The sequence below is a fragment of the Dendrobium catenatum genome, unplaced genomic scaffold (genome assembly GCF_001605985.2).
Source record: "Dendrobium catenatum unplaced genomic scaffold, ASM160598v2 fragScaff_scaffold_1721, whole genome shotgun sequence".
In the NCBI taxonomy this organism is placed as follows: domain Eukaryota; kingdom Viridiplantae; phylum Streptophyta; class Magnoliopsida; order Asparagales; family Orchidaceae; genus Dendrobium; species Dendrobium catenatum.
Genome location: NW_021320183.1, coordinates 5,024 through 23,599, shown reverse-complemented (window position 1 = coordinate 23,599; position 18,576 = coordinate 5,024). Strand labels below are relative to the sequence as shown.

The 18,576-nt window shown below is 33.8% G+C and overlaps 3 protein-coding genes and 1 non-coding gene across 5 annotated transcripts in view; 2 read left to right on the top strand and 2 right to left on the bottom strand.

Moving 5' to 3' along the window:
- Nucleotides 1–3,663, top strand: part of LOC110092057 (cleavage stimulation factor subunit 77) — a 100,622-nt gene extending 96,959 nt beyond the window's left edge. Inside the window, exons 23-25 of the mRNA XM_028701472.1 lie at nucleotides 1,056–1,172; nucleotides 2,547–2,765; nucleotides 3,267–3,663. Coding sequence (XP_028557305.1) covers nucleotides 1,056–1,172; nucleotides 2,547–2,765; nucleotides 3,267–3,433 — 503 coding nt within the window. The 3' untranslated portion in view covers nucleotides 3,434–3,663. The remainder of the gene's footprint in view (nucleotides 1–1,055; nucleotides 1,173–2,546; nucleotides 2,766–3,266) is intronic.
- Nucleotides 3,664–4,423: 760 nt separating this feature from the next.
- Nucleotides 4,424–8,095, bottom strand: LOC110092058 (guanylate kinase 2, chloroplastic/mitochondrial). 2 transcript variants are annotated; one of them, XM_020816412.2, is made up of 4 exons: nucleotides 7,781–8,093; nucleotides 6,036–6,167; nucleotides 5,040–5,231; nucleotides 4,424–4,902 (listed from the first exon to the last, which is right to left on the bottom strand). In XM_020816412.2, exons 1-4 carry the CDS (start codon nucleotides 8,006–8,008, stop codon nucleotides 4,564–4,566), a joined length of 891 nt encoding a protein of 296 aa, XP_020672071.1. In that variant the 5' UTR covers nucleotides 8,009–8,093; the 3' UTR covers nucleotides 4,424–4,563. The 2 variants fall into 2 exon arrangements, with proteins under 2 accessions (XP_020672071.1, XP_020672072.1); XM_020816413.2 differs by lacking the exon at nucleotides 6,036–6,167 and having other exon boundaries at nucleotides 7,781–8,095.
- An 824-nt stretch (nucleotides 8,096–8,919) lies between these two features.
- On the bottom strand, nucleotides 8,920–14,366 carry LOC110092059 (probable inactive receptor kinase At5g10020). Its single transcript, XM_020816414.2, has 3 exons — nucleotides 12,608–14,366; nucleotides 10,814–12,448; nucleotides 8,920–9,622 (listed from the first exon to the last, which is right to left on the bottom strand). Exons 1-3 carry the CDS (start codon nucleotides 13,518–13,520, stop codon nucleotides 9,030–9,032), a joined length of 3,141 nt encoding a protein of 1,046 aa, XP_020672073.1. The 5' UTR covers nucleotides 13,521–14,366; the 3' UTR covers nucleotides 8,920–9,029.
- Nucleotides 14,367–14,479: 113 nt separating this feature from the next.
- On the top strand, nucleotides 14,480–14,553 carry TRNAE-UUC. Its single transcript has one exon. It is a non-coding gene; the product is annotated as a tRNA-Glu (tRNA).
- Nucleotides 14,554–18,576: the final 4,023 nt, after the last annotated feature.

Below are 18,576 nucleotides of genomic sequence, written 5' to 3'. Positions count from 1 at the left end.
CGTGGTTGTGGATTGATCTTTCTTGATATCTTGATTAATGTGGATTTCCTCGCTGCAGAGGAGCGAGTAGAGTGCGTCGAGGTCAGCGGGCAGGGAAGAAGATCATATGTAAGTTTTGAATGAGTTGTAGCTTGCCGGGAGGCCATTCAGTATGTAAAGAACAATATCTTCCGGATCGATCTTGGTCCCAGACGCCGCAATATTGTCCACTATGTTTTTGACTTGAGCCAAGTATTGTTGCATCGTGAGGTTATTCATTTGGATGTGATGTAGCTCGTTCTTGAGTTGTATAACATGAGAACTGCTGGACGATTGTAGTCGTCGTTCAAGAACAGTCCATACCTCTTGAGCTGTCGTGAAGGTTATGACATAAGGTAAGATCGCGGGAGAGATCGTAGAGAAGAGAGCAGAGATAAGGTTATTATCAATTAGACGCCACCAAGCGTGTTCGGAGGAAGTAGTGTCAGGCGGTGGGGTGGTTTTTCCGTTGAGATGATCGACATAGCTGGTGGCAGAGAGGTGTTGAAAGATTTGAGTTCTCCAGAGAGCATAGTTGTCGGTGGTGAGGGAATACGGGATCAGATTCTTGATGTTCGAAATGATGAATTTGAGTGACGCCGGAATGACGAGCTCTGCAGGCGGTCCGGCTAACATGGAGGAAGCGGGAGGGAGGGAGGATGTAGATTCTTGATCCCCCATAACTAGCTCTTGATACCATGTAAGAGAGCCAGGGAATGTCGGCAAGAAGAAACAGAGAACAGGGAATATTAAAGAAGAAGGCTTATTATCTTGTGAACATGGTTACAAGTGTATATATAGAACAGATTAAGTAAAGTTGTAAATACAGTTGGGTACAGGATAGGCGAAGCTAAACCATGTGCCTACAGTAAACTCCCAATAGTCATTAGCTTAATGTATTATTTGTTTTGGAAATTAAATGGATTAGTCTATCACTTTAAACTGTTGAAAGAATGCAAATTTTATCAATAAAAAGAATTTTTTTCTTACAAAATAGATTCTCTATTCTGAAGTGAAAAAGTTTCTGAGTTTTACAGAACTTCCAACTTTCTCCAACTCTATTGATTCTGGAAATTACAAAAGAGCTGATGATATATTGAAATCGGTGTCACCAGCATTGGCAACTTTCATTACAAACCTTCCTGCTGTTGAAGGTATAAGTGTCTATCTTTGTCCGGTATATTTTGAAATATTCTCTTCTCTTTCGTTTGTAAGATAGAAAGTTTCTTAAATCCTGGAAGGATAAAGAAATATTTCTTACTTCAATATTCCTGCTCTATTGTTATGATTGTTATGGCAGTAGAGAAATGTGAGCATTTTGTATATCTAAAGCAAGAGTTTATCGTGAATTTTGAGAAACTTATAGAATATTAGTAGGATGTATCCACACATCCTCTCACTTTGGTGGAAGCCGACCAAATGTATCACAGATCTATGATGTTCTGAGAAACATTATTGCAGAACTTAAAAAGATCGATCTTATCATCAATGCAGTTTTTTTTTTTATATAATATTAACTTCTTCCCAAATATTCACATTTACATATTAGGCATATCTTCCAACTCACCTATGCATGAACATTCTTATGTTGTCAAATTTATAATAGTTTTCTTAATTGAGAAGCTGGAACTACTACTATTTACAAACTGTTGGCAATATTGTTCAGGAAAAAGATAAACAGCAGCTCCTTAGATATTACATATAACTCTTTAGTTTTATCTGGAAAACCAGGATCCTTCATGCTCGCCTATGGTTTTCCACCATTTTACTCTGTGAAATTGTGCGCCAAAAATAGCAGATTGATTGATTTTGTATCAAAGTATTTTATCATCAAATTTGTTGTCTTTAAAACAAGTATCATTTTTGCCCTCCAATTACTCCAAATAGTGGCTGGAAAGGTGTCATAAGCTTCCATATAGGTTTTCTCAGCCACACTTTCAAAAATATTTTTTCAAAAACAACTTTTAAAAGATAAAAAATTAAAAAAAAGAAATAAAAAACTTTCAAACATACTATTTTTCATCAACTATTTTTCTTACCATGAAAACAATTGAAACGCTCTTCCAAACAAAGCCATAATAATCTGCCTGCATCTGTTTACTTTTCCAAGGATCATAAATTGAACTAAAGCTTCCAAACTAAGAACAAAAACTTCGAAAATTTTCAAAAACCCTCCATTTGTTTCTTATTGCCGAACAATTAAAGATTACAGAAGAGTCGTCCTCTGGAATATGCCTTACACATCCTGCATATTTTTTATGAGTCTCCAATTCATAATTACGTATCTTGGATTTTTTTTTAATTCCAGTTTTATTTTGAATTTTTCTTGTAGCGCCTCTAGTCATGTATGAACCTCTCTACTTTATTCATTTCATGGCAGTCATGGAATTTTTGTTGACCTCGTTGAACTTTTACACTGCAGTTATTGTATGCAGTTTTATCAGTTAGTCTGTCTTTACATAGGCACTCGAGTTGTATTGTCCTGTTTTTTTCTGATAATTCCCATAGTTATCTTTTAATGAATGCAGGACCTTACCCTGATGTGGATGTTGTATTATCTATCTTGTTGCAATATAGCACACCTGCTGGAACTACTGGAAAAACATATTCCAACCACCAAGCTGTTTCTTTTGCTGTTCCCAGCACTAGCGATCTGTCAGGATCCAGCAAAACAAGGTTGAATCCTAATGGTTCATCACGTAGATATCCTAGAGAAGGACATTCTGGAATAAGAAAAGATATTGACAGTATGCTCTCCCTATCTCATTAATTTGATGTGCAATCCTGTATTTTCATGTGCTATATGCTCATTTTTATGGATTTGTTTGGGACAGCTTTCTTATTGCTTCTTAAAGCAACTTTTTAGTACAAAAAGTTCTTACTGCTTCTTAAAGCAGCTTTCTAGTAGAAAGTTGTTTTAAGAAGCAGTAAGAAAGTCATCCCAAATGAAGCCTATATCTGAATACATCATGGTATCGGCTGCTTTTTTTTTTTTTTTTCTTCGTAATTTTGAAATTTTTTTCTATGAATAAATAATGCTAGAAGGCAACTAAGAAATCAAATTAGAGAATATTTTATTCCATTGATTTAGCGAATGGGGACGAGCGTTTGGGACAGCTTTCGTATCGCATTTAGTCCATATTTCAATACATCCAGCTCTTTTAACTCGGATTATCATCTGATTCATTGTCACTAATGCATTTATTTATTTAATTATTTGATTTATTAACCATTTGATGAACAATCAGGACAAGAGGATGATGAAGTCACAACTGTACAGAGCAGGCCTCTCCCCCGGGATATGTTTAGGATCAGACAAATACAGAAAAGCAGAGGTCCAACCGCTTCTCAGACCGGCTCAGCTGCTTCTGCTGGAAGTGCTTTTTCAGGCGATCAATCCCTTAGCACAGACTAACCAGGTCTAAGTTCTGAAAATCCAGAAGGAAATATTATCGGCTTTATAGATTATGTATGGAGCAGCAATTGATTTTTGAGAGAAGGGATTTGCAACTATAGTGTTGTTTAGGGTTTCCTGTAGTATTGAATTTTAGCATATTAGCAGGATCTTAAGTGTACTTATTCATAAGCTGGAACATGCTGCAGTGAGTTTGATCTTTCAATATTTTTTGAGAAATTTTATGCATATAATCTCTGTTAGAAATTTAATAAAAAAATGAATTTTAATAGTTAGATGGGAAATTGAAAAATGAAGGTAGAAGGATGGTATAATTATTTAATAAGCTATTTGTTTATTTTGCTGTAATTTCGAAAAAAAATGAATGATTTGAAAGTTTGATTAGATCAAATAAATCAATCGCTATACTAAGTTTTAATTTTTTTTATACTTAATTTCAATTATTCGTTATTGATAAATTTTTAACTATAAATAAAAAATTTTCATAATTTGTTATTTTAATAAATATAAAAAATGGGACAATTTATATATATAATATTTCAATACATATTTTTTATACACATCAAAAATATAATAAATATTTATTTGTTTAAAATGAACTGTATCTTCAAATATTTAATATATTTAAGTGATTAAAATATATATAAATAAATAAATTTAGAAATTATATATATATATATATCTTACAGAACCATATACATGTTCTTTCAGAAAATTTATAATTGAAATCCAAATGTTCAACCACTTAACAACTAAGAGCAGTAGCCTAAAACCTAAAGTTTTTTCAAGGGACAATTTTCATACAGGATATTTTACCTGAAAATTAATTAATACAACGTCATTAAATATTTTTTAAAAAAATAAACATCATTAATAACTAATCAATCTAACTTTCATGTTAAATTACACTAATTTAAAAAAAATTAAAATCAATTTCCTTTTTTTTCCTTTATTTGAAGAACACTTCAAATATAGTTTTTCAATTGTACATTCAAAAAACAACAGTAATTAGATAAAAATTTAGGGTTTGGAAATGAGACCTAACTATCATTGAAGTAAAATCCATCTCCTGTAGCTATAACAAAACACAAAATTTGGTTAAGTCATGTGAGCAAATCAATATCCTGTATCTACAGCCTCACACATCGCTGCCTCACTCTAGCTTTCTCTGCATCAATAATGGACTCGACAAGCTTCACTGCTGCATCAAGCTTTCCCTCAGCATTGACGACTACATAGTCAAAATCTCTCATGCACTTCACCTCTTCTCTAGCTGTGGCAATTCTCACAAGAAGCATGTCACTTGTTTCGGTCTTCCGATCGACAAGTCTCCTCACCAAAACTTCCTCGCTCTCGGCGACCAGAAAGACAAAGATTGCAGAATTGCCCAGTATCGACCTCAGGGTGGCCGCGCCCTGGACGTCGACTCGCAGAACAATGTCGTAGCCTTTGGCCATGAAATCCCTGATCTAGAGTTCCAGATGGGGCAAAAAAGACCAAAGATTGTGTGTTTTTAGGGTATTGGAGAAGCAAGCAAATGCAAAGAATAGTATGGAGTATATTACATAATTCCACAAAACCAAAAAACAAAAGAGGCAAAATATACCTGCTGTTTTGGTATTCCCTTGTACTCTCCATAAACAAGAGCATACTCCAAAAGTTCATTTTTTTCAATCATAGAAAGGAACTCTTCCTTTGAAACAAAGTAGTAATCTTTGCCATTAATTTCGCCGGGCCGTCGTGCCCTGCTTGTTGCTGTCACTACGAAATGAATTCCCTCGCGAACCTCTTGCAGCCTCTGCAAAGCAATAATCAACCAGTATGGATTATGTAGGATAAAATATTTCACCAATCTTAGGCCAAAAAAATAATTAACAAATACAACAATACAAGCATCATCATCCAAAGAATTATGCAGTGGTTGGGTTGGGAACAAAGTTAATAAAGAATTATCTAGTTATGTATAATACATAAATTTTTATCCTTAAATTCTCCTGCAATTTTTTAAAGGATTCATATCATGATTATTCGACAAGTTTTACGCTGATTGTCGACTATCTAACGCAACTCTCAACTTTTCTCATCCAGGACTTGAGACCTGACAACGACAGTGTTGTTGTTCATGTAGCAGAACCCACGTAGTGGGACAAAGGCATGATTTTGTTGTAGTAGTTGTTGTTGTTGTAAATTCTCCAACAACTATGCATGATAGAGAGTTTATATAAGACTATCGCAGTATCACTTTGTTTTTTTAATCCTTCAAAGAATTATGCAGTTTATACAAATTATCTTTAGTGAGTTGACTGAACATCTTACAATGAATTAGAGGTTGACTCAATGAAATAATGCCTTGTATGAGTCGATGTAAATGCCACAATTAAAAACAATGAGAAAAATCATCTTCTTTACAGAATTTGAGAGATGACTAGACTTCTTAGCAGTGTTTCAATAAGGTTTAGAAAAAAAAGTACAAGCATCAATAATTAAATAAAGTAGCTGCATATTTCACCATTGATGTATGTGAAATGCAAGCAAGTAAAATAGTAACCTTAGTGAAGGACTTAATGCAAATGACTTGATCAACAAATAAATACTATGTTACCTTTATAACTGCATCCTTGCCTACACCACTAGGACCACTGATTACAATTATCATGGGATTTGCAGGTGGTGACAAAGGATCGGAACTGAAAGGTGAACCTAATGTTGCTTCAAGCCCTTTCAACAATTCAACCTGTAAAGAGATTACCTAAGATTTCAATAACCTTACAAAAGTATAAACAACAAACAACAACATCAAGCCTTTATCCCACAACGTGGGGCCGGCTACATGAATCTTTTTCTCCATTGTGCTCTCTTAAGAGTCAAATTCTCATTTAAATCTAAAAAAGAAAGGAAAAGAAAGATCATTTCTAATATTTTCTAACAAAGCCTACTTAGGTCTACCTCTACCTTTCTTAACATAAGCCAAATCCAAAACATCTACTTTCGGAAGCCACCGTTTTATGTGACCAAACCATCTAATCTTACAAAAGTATGAAATTCAAAAAATTCAAAACTAAATAAACTTGTTCCTTATTACTTTAAAATGAGAGAATAAAATTGTCAAGAAACAATTATATTAGTTTAGTGAAGTGTTTAGTTGATTCAGGAAGTCAATGATAAATATGCCAATCATTAAAAAATAAATAAATGCTGAACAAATTTAAACTCATGGAATCAAAGTAGCATAATAATGAATACCATTCAAAAGTAAAAGGATAAGGAAGAACTAAGATATCGCAAATTCAACAGATAGTGTTTGCATGGGATGAAAGGTAACATATTAGTAGAAAAACTATCATCAAATCGTTCATGTTTAACTATTGACCTGGACAAGTTTCAGATTGATCAGAAATAATAAATTAGGATTTTTCTTCAATGAAGGGAAAAGCAAAGATACCATGGTTGTTAAATTAAAATGTAAATAACATTCAACTACACTATTGCGGAAATGCATGATTAGGTGAACTAAATGGAACCCTCTTAAGGCATATTAGAAGAAATTAAAACCTGAGGCTAAAGTCCTGTACAGAATTCCAGCTAGCAAATCCAAACAACAGATACATCAAAACAAACTTAATATATCTGTAAAAATAACCTAGCATTTTCAGTTGTATCTTCATACAACTTGGTTTATAATTCAAGAAAAATTCTTAATTTTGACAGCAACTTCCAAAACTAATCAAAACTGAAAATATTAATAAATTGCAGATTGGTTTCAATGGAAAAAATTGAATCAAACTGAAATCTTTAAAATTGGGCTGAAGCCAACAACACTTAAAGCCATGATCTAGCTAAATACAAATCAAATAAGCACATCATGAAAAATGTCAAACATAAAAAACTTGTTTTTGATCCTTTCTCATTGTCCTGTTTAATGCCAATGCAACTTGGAATACAGCACACAAAACTCAAGATCACATAATTCTTTCTATGCCATTTTTTTCACCGAACCACTATTATATTCTTTATTTTTTTGTCCTCCATATAGCCAAGAAACGCGCAGATAAAAGAATGCAAATGAACTAAATCAAGCAGCATACTATTTTATTTGTCTCAAATAACTTACATTATTTTACAAGTGCATAGTAAAGAAGAAAATTGCTACAAACATATAGAAAACACACTAAATAAGCAACAAAATCATTATTATCCTTTATTAAGCAACAAATGAATACATTCACAATAAACAAACATCAAGCAGATTTTTTTTCTTATTCGCGTAACAAACTCCCACATTCTTCCCAAAAAAAAAAAGGGAGAGAGGGTTTAGGGGAGTTCCAATCAGAGAGTTCAGTTGCAAACCTTATCGGCCGAAGCAGGAGGCAAAGGAACGTAATCTCTCCTCCGCACTTCGTCGAAGCCGGAAGAGGAAGCCATGAGAGGCGATCCGAAGCTCTCCCTCCGCTTCGAGAAGCGAAGCCAATTTCTGTCAAACGACAACCTTGGGCAAGGGTTTCGAGTAAATTTCGAAAGAAGATGGTTGTATTGAGTTCGAGAGAGAGAGGAGGCACAGAACCTCCGCAAGAGCATCGTCTGTGAAGAAGAAGAAGAAGATCGTCGAGGCTTCTACTAAAACCCTCGCCATTCTTTCTCCCCACAACTAAATAAAGAGCAATATAACTTCTATTTCAGTATTTCTTGGAGGCAATTTTTCTGTTTTTTACTTTTTCATCTTATTTTTAAAGAAAAAATATATCATTAAATTTTAAATAAAATAAATTTTAATTTTAAAATAAATATAATATAAATGGATTACATTTATTTCAAAATATATTTGAAACTTAGGTTCCATTTGGGAAAGTATTATTGCCGCTTCTAAAAATAATTTTTTTTAAAAAAATTTTAATTTTTATATTAAAAAACTGCCTTAAAGAGCGATTAAAACAAATTTTTTCTCGGAATATCCTAACATAAATTTTTCAAAGAATAATGAGAAATAAATTATTTTAAGAATATTTTGACGAGTTTTAATATTTATAGATTTAAATCTTTAGATTTAGGAAGATTAATGTTGTACCTTGATGTCATATGCAGTATTAATCTGTATATAAATATTAAAATTTTTAAGAATATTCTTTAGTGGTTTTTTCAAAAAAAAATAAAGAAATTTTTTTGTTTTCGCAAATTTTTTTTTTTTTTACATTTTTAATCCTTTTAAAATTTATTCTTAGTTACATTCCTCATGCTAACTAAATTTTAAATGGTGATCCTTTTCAAAAATTTGCCGCAAACCGATCAAATTGTTATATTATAAGCTTCAATATTTACTTAAAAAATAAATTTAGAAAAAAATGATTGAAGATCTTTATGAAAAGATATTCTTACTCAAATTTAATTATGATAAATTTTTAATAATTAAATTTATTTTAAAATAAATATAATATATAATTAATCTAAAAATGAGAAAATTATACAAAGAACACAAAAAAAATATACTCAAATCATGACATTAATAAATCTTATTTTGCACTCCCTAAACTTTAAAATAAAAAATAAAAAATAATTGGGAGGTGGAACTAAACAATGATGTTAGAACAGTTCTCTAAGAAAGCTATAGCAACATTGAAGATAGTTCTTCAAAAACAGTTCTAATCTCAGGTCTTTCATCAGCAGATCTAATACACCTGAGAGCCACTCCTAACAGTTCTTCCAGTGCTCTGAAAATGGCCTCATTTCCTTCTGTTTCTGCAACGATATTCCTATCAAAACATTCGTAAGAACAATTACTTATGGCCAATGATCTTACCCAGTCTGTTAAATCCACACCACCAGGATTCCCAGAAACAATCTCACCGGCATTTCTACCAGTTATGAGCTCAAGCAGAACGACGCCAAAGGCATACACATCACTCTTCAGCGAAGGACAAGGCTTGGTGGTGCTGGCGAACTCCGGAGGCCGGTAACCGAGAGCGCCGGCGTTCAGGACCTGCTCGGCCATGCCGGAAGGCGTCATGATCCGGTGGAGGCTGTAATCAGTGAGAACAGCATTCATGTTTGGATGTTGTATGAGGATGTTGGTGGATTTGAGATTTCCATGAGGGATGGATTTCTCATTGTGGAGGTGGTCGAGGCATCGAGCAACGTCGGCTGAAATCGTAAGTCGATGGCTCAGAGAGAGGGGATCGAGCTTTCGCTGTTCAAACTCTGCAAAGATGATTGTTAGTTATGTCAGAGATGATGAAGTTAGGATGCTCATACACTTTGAATATGATAATCAATAACACTCAACAGAGAATTAATGAAAAATGATAATTCATTAATGCCTATTAAGTTCAAAGCAAACTAGCTAAAGATAAGACCAGAAATGATGTTTTGCTGTGCCACTTTCCTATTTTTTTCTTTCTATACATTATTTCATACTATAGTGCATAAACTGAATTTATGTGCATCCATGTAGGGGCAGCTTTTTTATTGCTTCTTAAAACAGCTTTTGCAACAGCAGTAAAGCCGTCTGGTTTAGACCTAAGCTATTTTATCACCTTAATGTTATCTCATCGTTTACATCAATAGAGGATTTTGCTTAACATTGCTCTCTAAAATTTACAAGTGCAAACTTTCTTAAGCAAGTCATTTTCGCATGGATTGTTTCACATCACCGTCTCAAACGAACACTCAAGCTCTTAGGCTCTTCATTACCAGAGCTTAAATGATATCAGAACTGGAAACTCAAGCATTCATGGCCCCATTTATGCTCTAGCATGTCATAAAGAAGACTTATGGTGTGTTAAGTTAGGGGTGACAATTTCGGGTCACTGGTCGTGTTTGGGTCGAACCGAATGCTGACTCGGCATTATTCAGGTCAACCCGAACCAGACCCGTTTTTGCAAACGGGTTGGTTTTTTGGACCCGACTACCTGACACGACCCGAATGACCCGGGACCATCTCCGCTTTTCGGGTAAAAAAAATGAGTCAAAATGGTTTTTCGGGTCAAAAACGGATTTTTGGGTCAATTTCGGGTCAATGGATCAACCCGAACCGGACCAAATTTTTGAAACGGGTCGGATTGTTGAACCCGAATAGGACCCATTTCGGGTCCGGGTTGACCCTAATCCGGAATTTTCGGTTCAGGTTCGAGTCGTATTTTCGGGTTGTGTCAAATATTGACACCCCTAGTTAAGTTATTGTGTGCAGTACAAGTATATCACAAGTAGCAGACATGGATGCATATAAATGATGTATTTTCACAATCAAAAATCTAAACTTGATGCACAAAAAACTCTTGAAATAAACTTCCAAAAGCAGAAAGAAGCAAAGAATAACAGAAGACATAAGAAACATAACAGATGCACACACCAAAAAAAAAATAGAATAGAATAGAATAGAACAAAGCCTACCACAAAGATGAACTGTTAGAGACAATGCTTCAATACCATCTGATATTAAAAGCCTCTCATGTTCTTTTGGACCCCAATAATAACCCTTTAAAGAAACCAGATTGGGATGCCTAATGCTCCCAAGCTTTTTCGCCTCTCGGGAAAATTCCTTCTTGCTTTTCACAATACCTTCCTTCAGCCATTTAACAGCCACCACATGACCTTTGTCGAGAGTCGCCTTATAAGATGTTCCATGGCAGCTTCTACCAATAATTTCTGCTGGGGCTCGAGAAAGTTCTTCAACGGTAAATACAACCAAGTTGTCGAAGAGATGCAAATCACCAGAGAGCCTATCCGGAGAAAGAACATTTAGGATTGGAGCTTGCTGTAATGAAGTTTGGTGAATGGAGGAAGAAGGTGAAGTTATGAACTGTGACACAGTAGTACTTGTGTTACTCCTTTGTGAGAGCTCACTAACATTATATTGCTCTTGCATCACAGGTTCTACACCTTTTCTACAACTTGCAGAAGAGATTCTTCCTTGCTCAGCTTGAGCAGACAAAGATCTCGATTGAAATAAACGATTTTGAGAAAAGCTTGAAGAAGTTGGAGGCAGCACAGTACTCTTCTGTGGTTTAAAAATGCATTTAATGGAGGATTTCCACTGATGAGTAACCCTCCTATCATTTCCTTGAGATAGCTTCTGATATATGAGTATGAACAAGAGAACAATAATAGCACAAACAAAAGCTCCAGCAATAAACCCATAAATTATCACATTTCTCATGTGATGGCGATGCTTTTCCTTTTCATTGATACTTGCAATAATTGGAAATTTGGGAGGTAAATTCAGAAAGGAGTTCCCCGGCCGAAATGAGGATTCAGGAAACCTTAACAAGTTATTGGGAACATTACCAGAAAGATTATTATATGAAACATTGAATCCCAAAAGGCCATCAGGAAGATTATCAGGTAAGGTTCCTTCAAATTGGTTATGAGAGAAATCTATATACAGTAAGCTCTGAAGTATCCCCATATCTTTTGGAATCTGTCCAGAAATATTATTCCTTGATATATTCAGCAATTGCAGATGGCTCATGGAAATCATTTCTCGAGGTAGAGACCCACTTAATAAGTTGTTAGAAAGATCGACAGAAACAAGACTAGAATTTAGATATGGGAGCAAGGGAGCATCAGGAGAAACTGATTCTGTGTTCAATTTGTCTGGAAAGATAGGTCCAGTGAATCTATTGAATGAAAGATTCAGATTCGTCAATCTTACTGATGAAAATAGGCTTGGAGGAAGTGGACCGTTGAGCTTGTTGAGACTCAAATCAATGGCGCTTATATCGGGATATGTGCCTATCACAAGTGGAAGTTCTCCTTCTAAAAAATTGTTAGAAAGCCTCAGAGATTTCAACCTCAAAAACTGAGATGTTTCATTCAGTAAAGTTCCTTCCAATTTATTTGAACTTAGATCTATAGTCTCTACATAGTTTCCCCAACTTCTAATTGCAGAAACATCTCCTGAAAATAAATTATCGCTCAAATCTACAATTGCACAGCTCCCTATCTTGGAAGGCAGAGAGCCACTAAGATTGTTTGAGGAAAGATTTAGTTTCTTCAGAGTAGTGGATGTTATACTCAGCAATGGACCTGCATCAAGACAACATATAAATTAAGCAACTTTTAGTTAAAATATATACAAAAGAGTTTGAAAGATCAGAAAGCATGGTAAGATATATTGTATAAGAGATGTAACCAAGTAAGGATGAAAAAGATGGCAAGCGGGCTATTAAGAGAATTTTCAAGTACCTGTGAGATTATTGCAGCTCAAATCAAGCTCAGCCAAAACCATGGAAAACCCCTTGAACAGGGCCTCAGGAAAAGGTCCAGAAAACTGATTGTTTCCGAGGCAAAGAGTCTTAAGGGAAGCTATAAAATTGAAGGAAGGAACCTGGCCACTGAGCTTGTTAAAACTGGAGTCAAAAACCTCCAAACTGTCAAACAAAGGCACTAGATCCTTTCCAAATAACTCTCCTGATAAAACATTGTGACTAATGTTTAAGTACTGCAAAGAACCAGTAATGTTCGAGTTATCGGCCATTGAAGTAAGTGCTCCAGTGAACTTATTCTGGCTGAGATCAACATAAACAGCACTTTGTAGTTGACCAATAACACTCCCCACATCACCAAACAAACCATTTGCCTGCAAATCTAGATACTTCAACTTCTGTAACTTATTGAAACCAGATGGAAATACAACCTCAAAACTATTCCAAGACAGATTCAGATGGATAAGATTGCTCAAGTCCATGAACTTGTCAGGTATTTGCCCATGAAATGAATTGCTAGAGAGATCTAAAAATTCTAAAGAACTAAGAGCTCCCAAATCAGGAGTAAGAATTCCTGTCAATTGATTATTTGCAAGAGACAAATTGTGAAGCATATCCAGTTGAGCAAGGGAAGAGAAACTGATATTTCCTACAAGACTGATATTTCTTAATGAGATCGAGGCGACTCGATTTCCCTTGCACTGGATACCATACCAGGTAAGAGGGCAAGCCTCAGACGCTGATGTAAAACGATCCCAAGAGTCTAGAACAAGACCCATAGGGTCTTTACTTATCCCCTTCTTAAACTCCAACAGTGCTTCTATATCTGAATTGACTGAATTGCCTTGAACAAGCCCAACCCACAGCAAAACAAAAAGAAAAAAAAGCTGCATTTCTCAGTCAAAACTGTATCTTGAATGCAGTAGGCATACAAAATTTAATCTTTTGTGACGTTCATGGCTTAGCTTCTGAATTCCATTTACATGGAGGAAGACCTAACTTAAAAACAGCTTGAAAAAGTAACAAATATAGGATAAGAACCAAGCGCTAAAACCAAAAGACTTGTAAAGATATATGGTACAATGAACAGTAGCTTGATTGCAATTCTCCCTAAATAAGCCAAACCAAAACCAATCTCCAAAGAATCAAAAGAGCTGGAAATCAATCAGAATAGAAATAGGAAAAATCTAAAGACTCGCTGCAACCCCAAAGCAGATAAATCTTACTACCATCCACCAAACATTCAGCTGTGCAATGCAAAACAACCCCAATAAAATAAATAAATCTCCAAAAAAAAAACCTAGATACAATTGCGATCCCGGGATTCTACATTAGGAAAGGAGACGAATTGAGTTTAAAAAAAGATCAAAACTTTTTCAAGAAAGGAAGTAAATCAAGCAACTGTAGGAAGATAAGAGTGGGCAGAAGGGAAAGGAAGAAAATCAGAGAGAGAAAAAATGAAGAGATAATTGAAGTAGTAGGAGTAGGAGTAAAAGAATAATCAAGATGGCTTTTTTAATTTGCTGGTGGTGGTTACATTCCCTACTGGAACATGGACAAGTAGGTTCAGTTGGGTAGGTGGGGAACTAAAGACACGGAGAGGAAGTTACTGAGAAGGAGGAGAACATTTGTAAAGAAACAGATGTTGTGGAAGAGAATTACAGATCGCCTCAAATCGAAGGGGGGAATGAGGAAGAGAGAGAGAATGTGCTGTAGTGGCTCTCTCTCTCCCTCTCTGCTCTCACACGAATGCTAGCAGTCTAGTACAGTTACGATTGGTGGCGCGGTAAGTAACTCAGTAGGATACAAATAATAAGATATTTATAAATTTTATAGCTAAATCATACAAAATTCCATTGTCGTCTAGTCCGGTTAGGATATCTGGCTTTCACCCAGACGACCCGGGTTCAAATCCCGGCAATGGAACTATTTTTAGAATTAAAAATTATTTACCTAATTTTTATTTTTCTACTTGTAAATTAATGAATAAAAATTATATAAGAATATTCTAATAAATTCTTAGCAATTTAATTTCTTTTTTAAAATTGAAATATAAAATTAAAAATTTCTTACACATTTGCTTTCTCTCTCCACTCTTCCAATTGATATTTAATAATAATTTGGGGCATGACTTGTTATATTTATCATCATTTAATATGATAAAAAAACATTTTTATATTTTATATTTAAAAAGTATTGAACAAAATAAATATTTCACTACCTTTATATAAATTATATCCGATTATATATATTATAGAATTTTAAGAAGTCGCTTTAAAATTAGTGTTTTTAATGAAATTTTTGTATTTAATAATAATTTGGAAAATATTAATTTAGTATTTGAAATAGTTCATAATGTCATATATTTATCATCAATTAACATAATAAAAATATTCTCATGTTAATTTTTTAATAAAAATTACAGTTGAGTATCATAATTGTTGCGGGCTAGAATATATGCCGCGATAGAGTTAGAAATTTTCATCTCAGCGTTGTATGGATATCCAACAAACAAACGTAATAAAAAAATGAACACCATAATTTTTACGTGGAAAATCCTGAAAAAGGAAAAAATCACTAGATCATGCACAACTGAAATGATTTCACCATTGTTTGATTGGATTACAAGTGATAGACTCGTAACTGAAATTAAGGACAATCAGATTACAATAATCAACCGTCGGGTTGAAATCCAATTACAAGTGAAGAGCGGAAATCTGAATATATGTAGTGGTCGGGTGAAAATCAGGCTTTAATTAATTGACAGTCTGGAGGAATTAAGTCCGGCATTAGTCGGAAGTTGATCAGAACTCCGATGTCAGTCGACGGTCTGGCAGAAGTCCGGCATCGATCGAATGTTGGGTGGAAGTCGGCGGTGGTCGAGGAGGAATCTGGTGGCAAAAGAACTCAAGTTTTTCTTCTTCCTTCTCTTCATTCCATGCTTGCTTGGGTCCCTCTCATGAGAAATGAGGGATATATTTATAGTTTTTTTAAGAGTGTCATGGCCAGTAAATAGGAGGAAGATAAAGGGTAATTTGGGAGTGGTTTGAACGGACGACCAATGTTAATTCCCTTGACATAGATCATTTACTAGACATTTGAATGTCTTAATGATATTAGAATTTGACGATCTTGGGCTCATTGGATTCGTCTCGTTGAGCTGCTCGATTCGACTATAAGCATGTCACATTTGAAAACTATTTGATAATCCAAATTATGGATTGAACCTTCCAAATGCGCTTTGGGTCATTCATTTAGACTCATTTGAGCTCAGATTGGGTCAAATTTGGTGTTATTAGGTTCATATTTTCGAGACGTTCAGTTCGACCGTAAGTTTGTCGAAATTAGAGTTCAGATAATCCCAAATTTAATTTTTGAAGTTTTTTCCCACTTGATTTTGTCTCGAGATTCATGCCCGGTAAAGATAATTTTGTGATGATATATCAATAACATAAATATAATTTTAAAAAGTAACTTTAAAATTAATATTTCTTATGAAAATCTCCATTACACTAATTTTAAATAAATAATAATAATTTTTTAAGTGTATTCTAATATAATTTATATGCAAACACAATTTTTATTCAATAATTTTCAATTTACTATTTTGAAACATTCGATTAAATTAATTTTGAGAAATCAAATTTAAATAAAAAAAATTGAAGAAAAACACCATCAAATATGACCTTAACTGTATTCCAAACATCCTAATTGCACCGATCTTAGATCCAACACATAGATCCAGCTCAGCTTAATTAGATTAATCTCACTGATTAATAACATTAATTAACCTAATTCTTCTTCAATGTCTGAAGTTATTGATAAGATAATAATAAATCAATTCGCTAATGACAACGTGAATTAAACCTAAGACGGCAATTAGGTGGAGCCCAGATGTTAAGGTTTATTAAAGAAAAGTTATCAGATTAGTTAATCAATTAATTTTATAATGTTTCATTTCAAAATAATTTAATAAAATTATCAAATTAATAATAATAATTAATTTAGCATTTGGTACAAGTTGACATCATAGCAAATAAAGATGAGGATTTGGTTATGATACCTATTCGGCTTTTCCAAACCACCATTATAAGGAAAATTTTAAATAATATTATATTATATTCATTTATTTATTAGTATTCAATAAACATATAAGACTAGTTGAGGTGTCAATATTTGACACGACCCAAAAATTTGACTCGAATCCGACCCGAAAATTTCGAGTTAGGGTTAACCCGAACCCGAAACGGGTTGGGTTCGTGTTTATTTCGACTCATTTCAAAAATCGGGTTGAGTTCGGGTTAACCCTTTGACCCAAAATTGACACGATTTTGACCAAAAAACCCGATTTTGACCCGACAACCCGATTTTGATCCGTTTTTTGACCCGAAAAAAAGATACTTAGTAATTTTTTGTTGGAAAAGGGTCATTCGGTCGTGTTGGGTTGACCCGGACGGAAGCGTGTCGGGTTCGTGTCAGGAAAACTGACCCGTTCTCAAAAACGGTTCGGGTTCGGGTTGACCCGAATAGTGTCGGGTCAGTTTTCGGGTTCTACCGAACCCGACCCGTGACCCGAAATTGACACTCCTATTGAGTATTTTTTTTTATATATTAAATTTAATAATTAATTATATATTATATCAATTTAAAAAAAATTTAACATATCATAATAATGTTGAATAATCTATTTTTAAAAAAAATTAATAATTTAATATTTATGATGAACAATTATTTTTTAATTTAATATTTTAATTTGTTTAATTTAAATATTTTTTTAAATTTTTTATTTTTTTTGGACATTTAAGTTTTTTAAGACAAATTCACACACACAACGCATACATATGAACTCAAATCTTGGACCTTTTAATTTGTTTATTGTGAAGATGGAGGCAGTCATCATCAGGAAAAGATATTAAATGATTAGATTCTGCTTGCACTGCACACTGCACCTGCAGAAGAACATTAGCATCGCTGGACGCTATTTATGAGTGCTCAAGTAGACTTGACAGAATTAAATGCATTTTTTTCTTCGTAAATGTCATTAAATCATTGACATAGAACCCAGAAAGATGGAACTTATCTGTAACTCCCCCAAGAAAATTTTGTGATTCTAACAAACTGAAGGAGGATTTTCTTTTACACAATGCACCCAAGTTGGAAACTTCTAATCTTGGATCATCCAAATTCTAATTTTAGCAAGTTTATAATCAAATTGAACCTCTCGAGAAGACGAACTCAATGACACTAAATTCCATTCAATTCGAGCTCAAATGCTCCTAAATAAAAGGACCAAAACTCTCTTGGAAGCTTCAACACATTAATTCGATGATCAAATGAAATCTAAATATGACATTGACGATACTAATCCAACAAGCCTGAGATCGCCGAATTCTGACATCATTAAGGCACTTACTTACATGCTCAATAAGCACTTTATGATCAAGGGAATTATTGTGATTTCTCCCTTTTTTTGGATTTTCACATAAAAATTATGATTTCACTTATGCATGATGCACCCTACTTTTTTACATGTTTGTGTGTTGGATCTTCATGCAAAGTTAAGACATTAAACTTTATATTTCTCTACCTCCTCAAATATTCCAAGACGCAACAGTAATAGAGCTATGCCCAAGATACCCTAAGATAAGCTCCATCATGTTTTCATTTTTATCAATTGCTATTATATTTCTGATTTAACTACAACTTTATTGCAATTTCTTATTATTTTTCTATGAGTAGTTTTTCACAATAAAACATGTATGCTAAATATAAGAAATCTATCATACGTCTTCAAAAAGAATAAAAATAATAATATTAATAAAAATCTAGAATTTTATTTTTTATAATAATTTGACAACTGAGGTTTCATTTGGAACAACTTTTGACCACTACTTTAAAACCGCCTCAAACAAAGTCTAATTTATCAAATAATTATATTTACCAAACAAT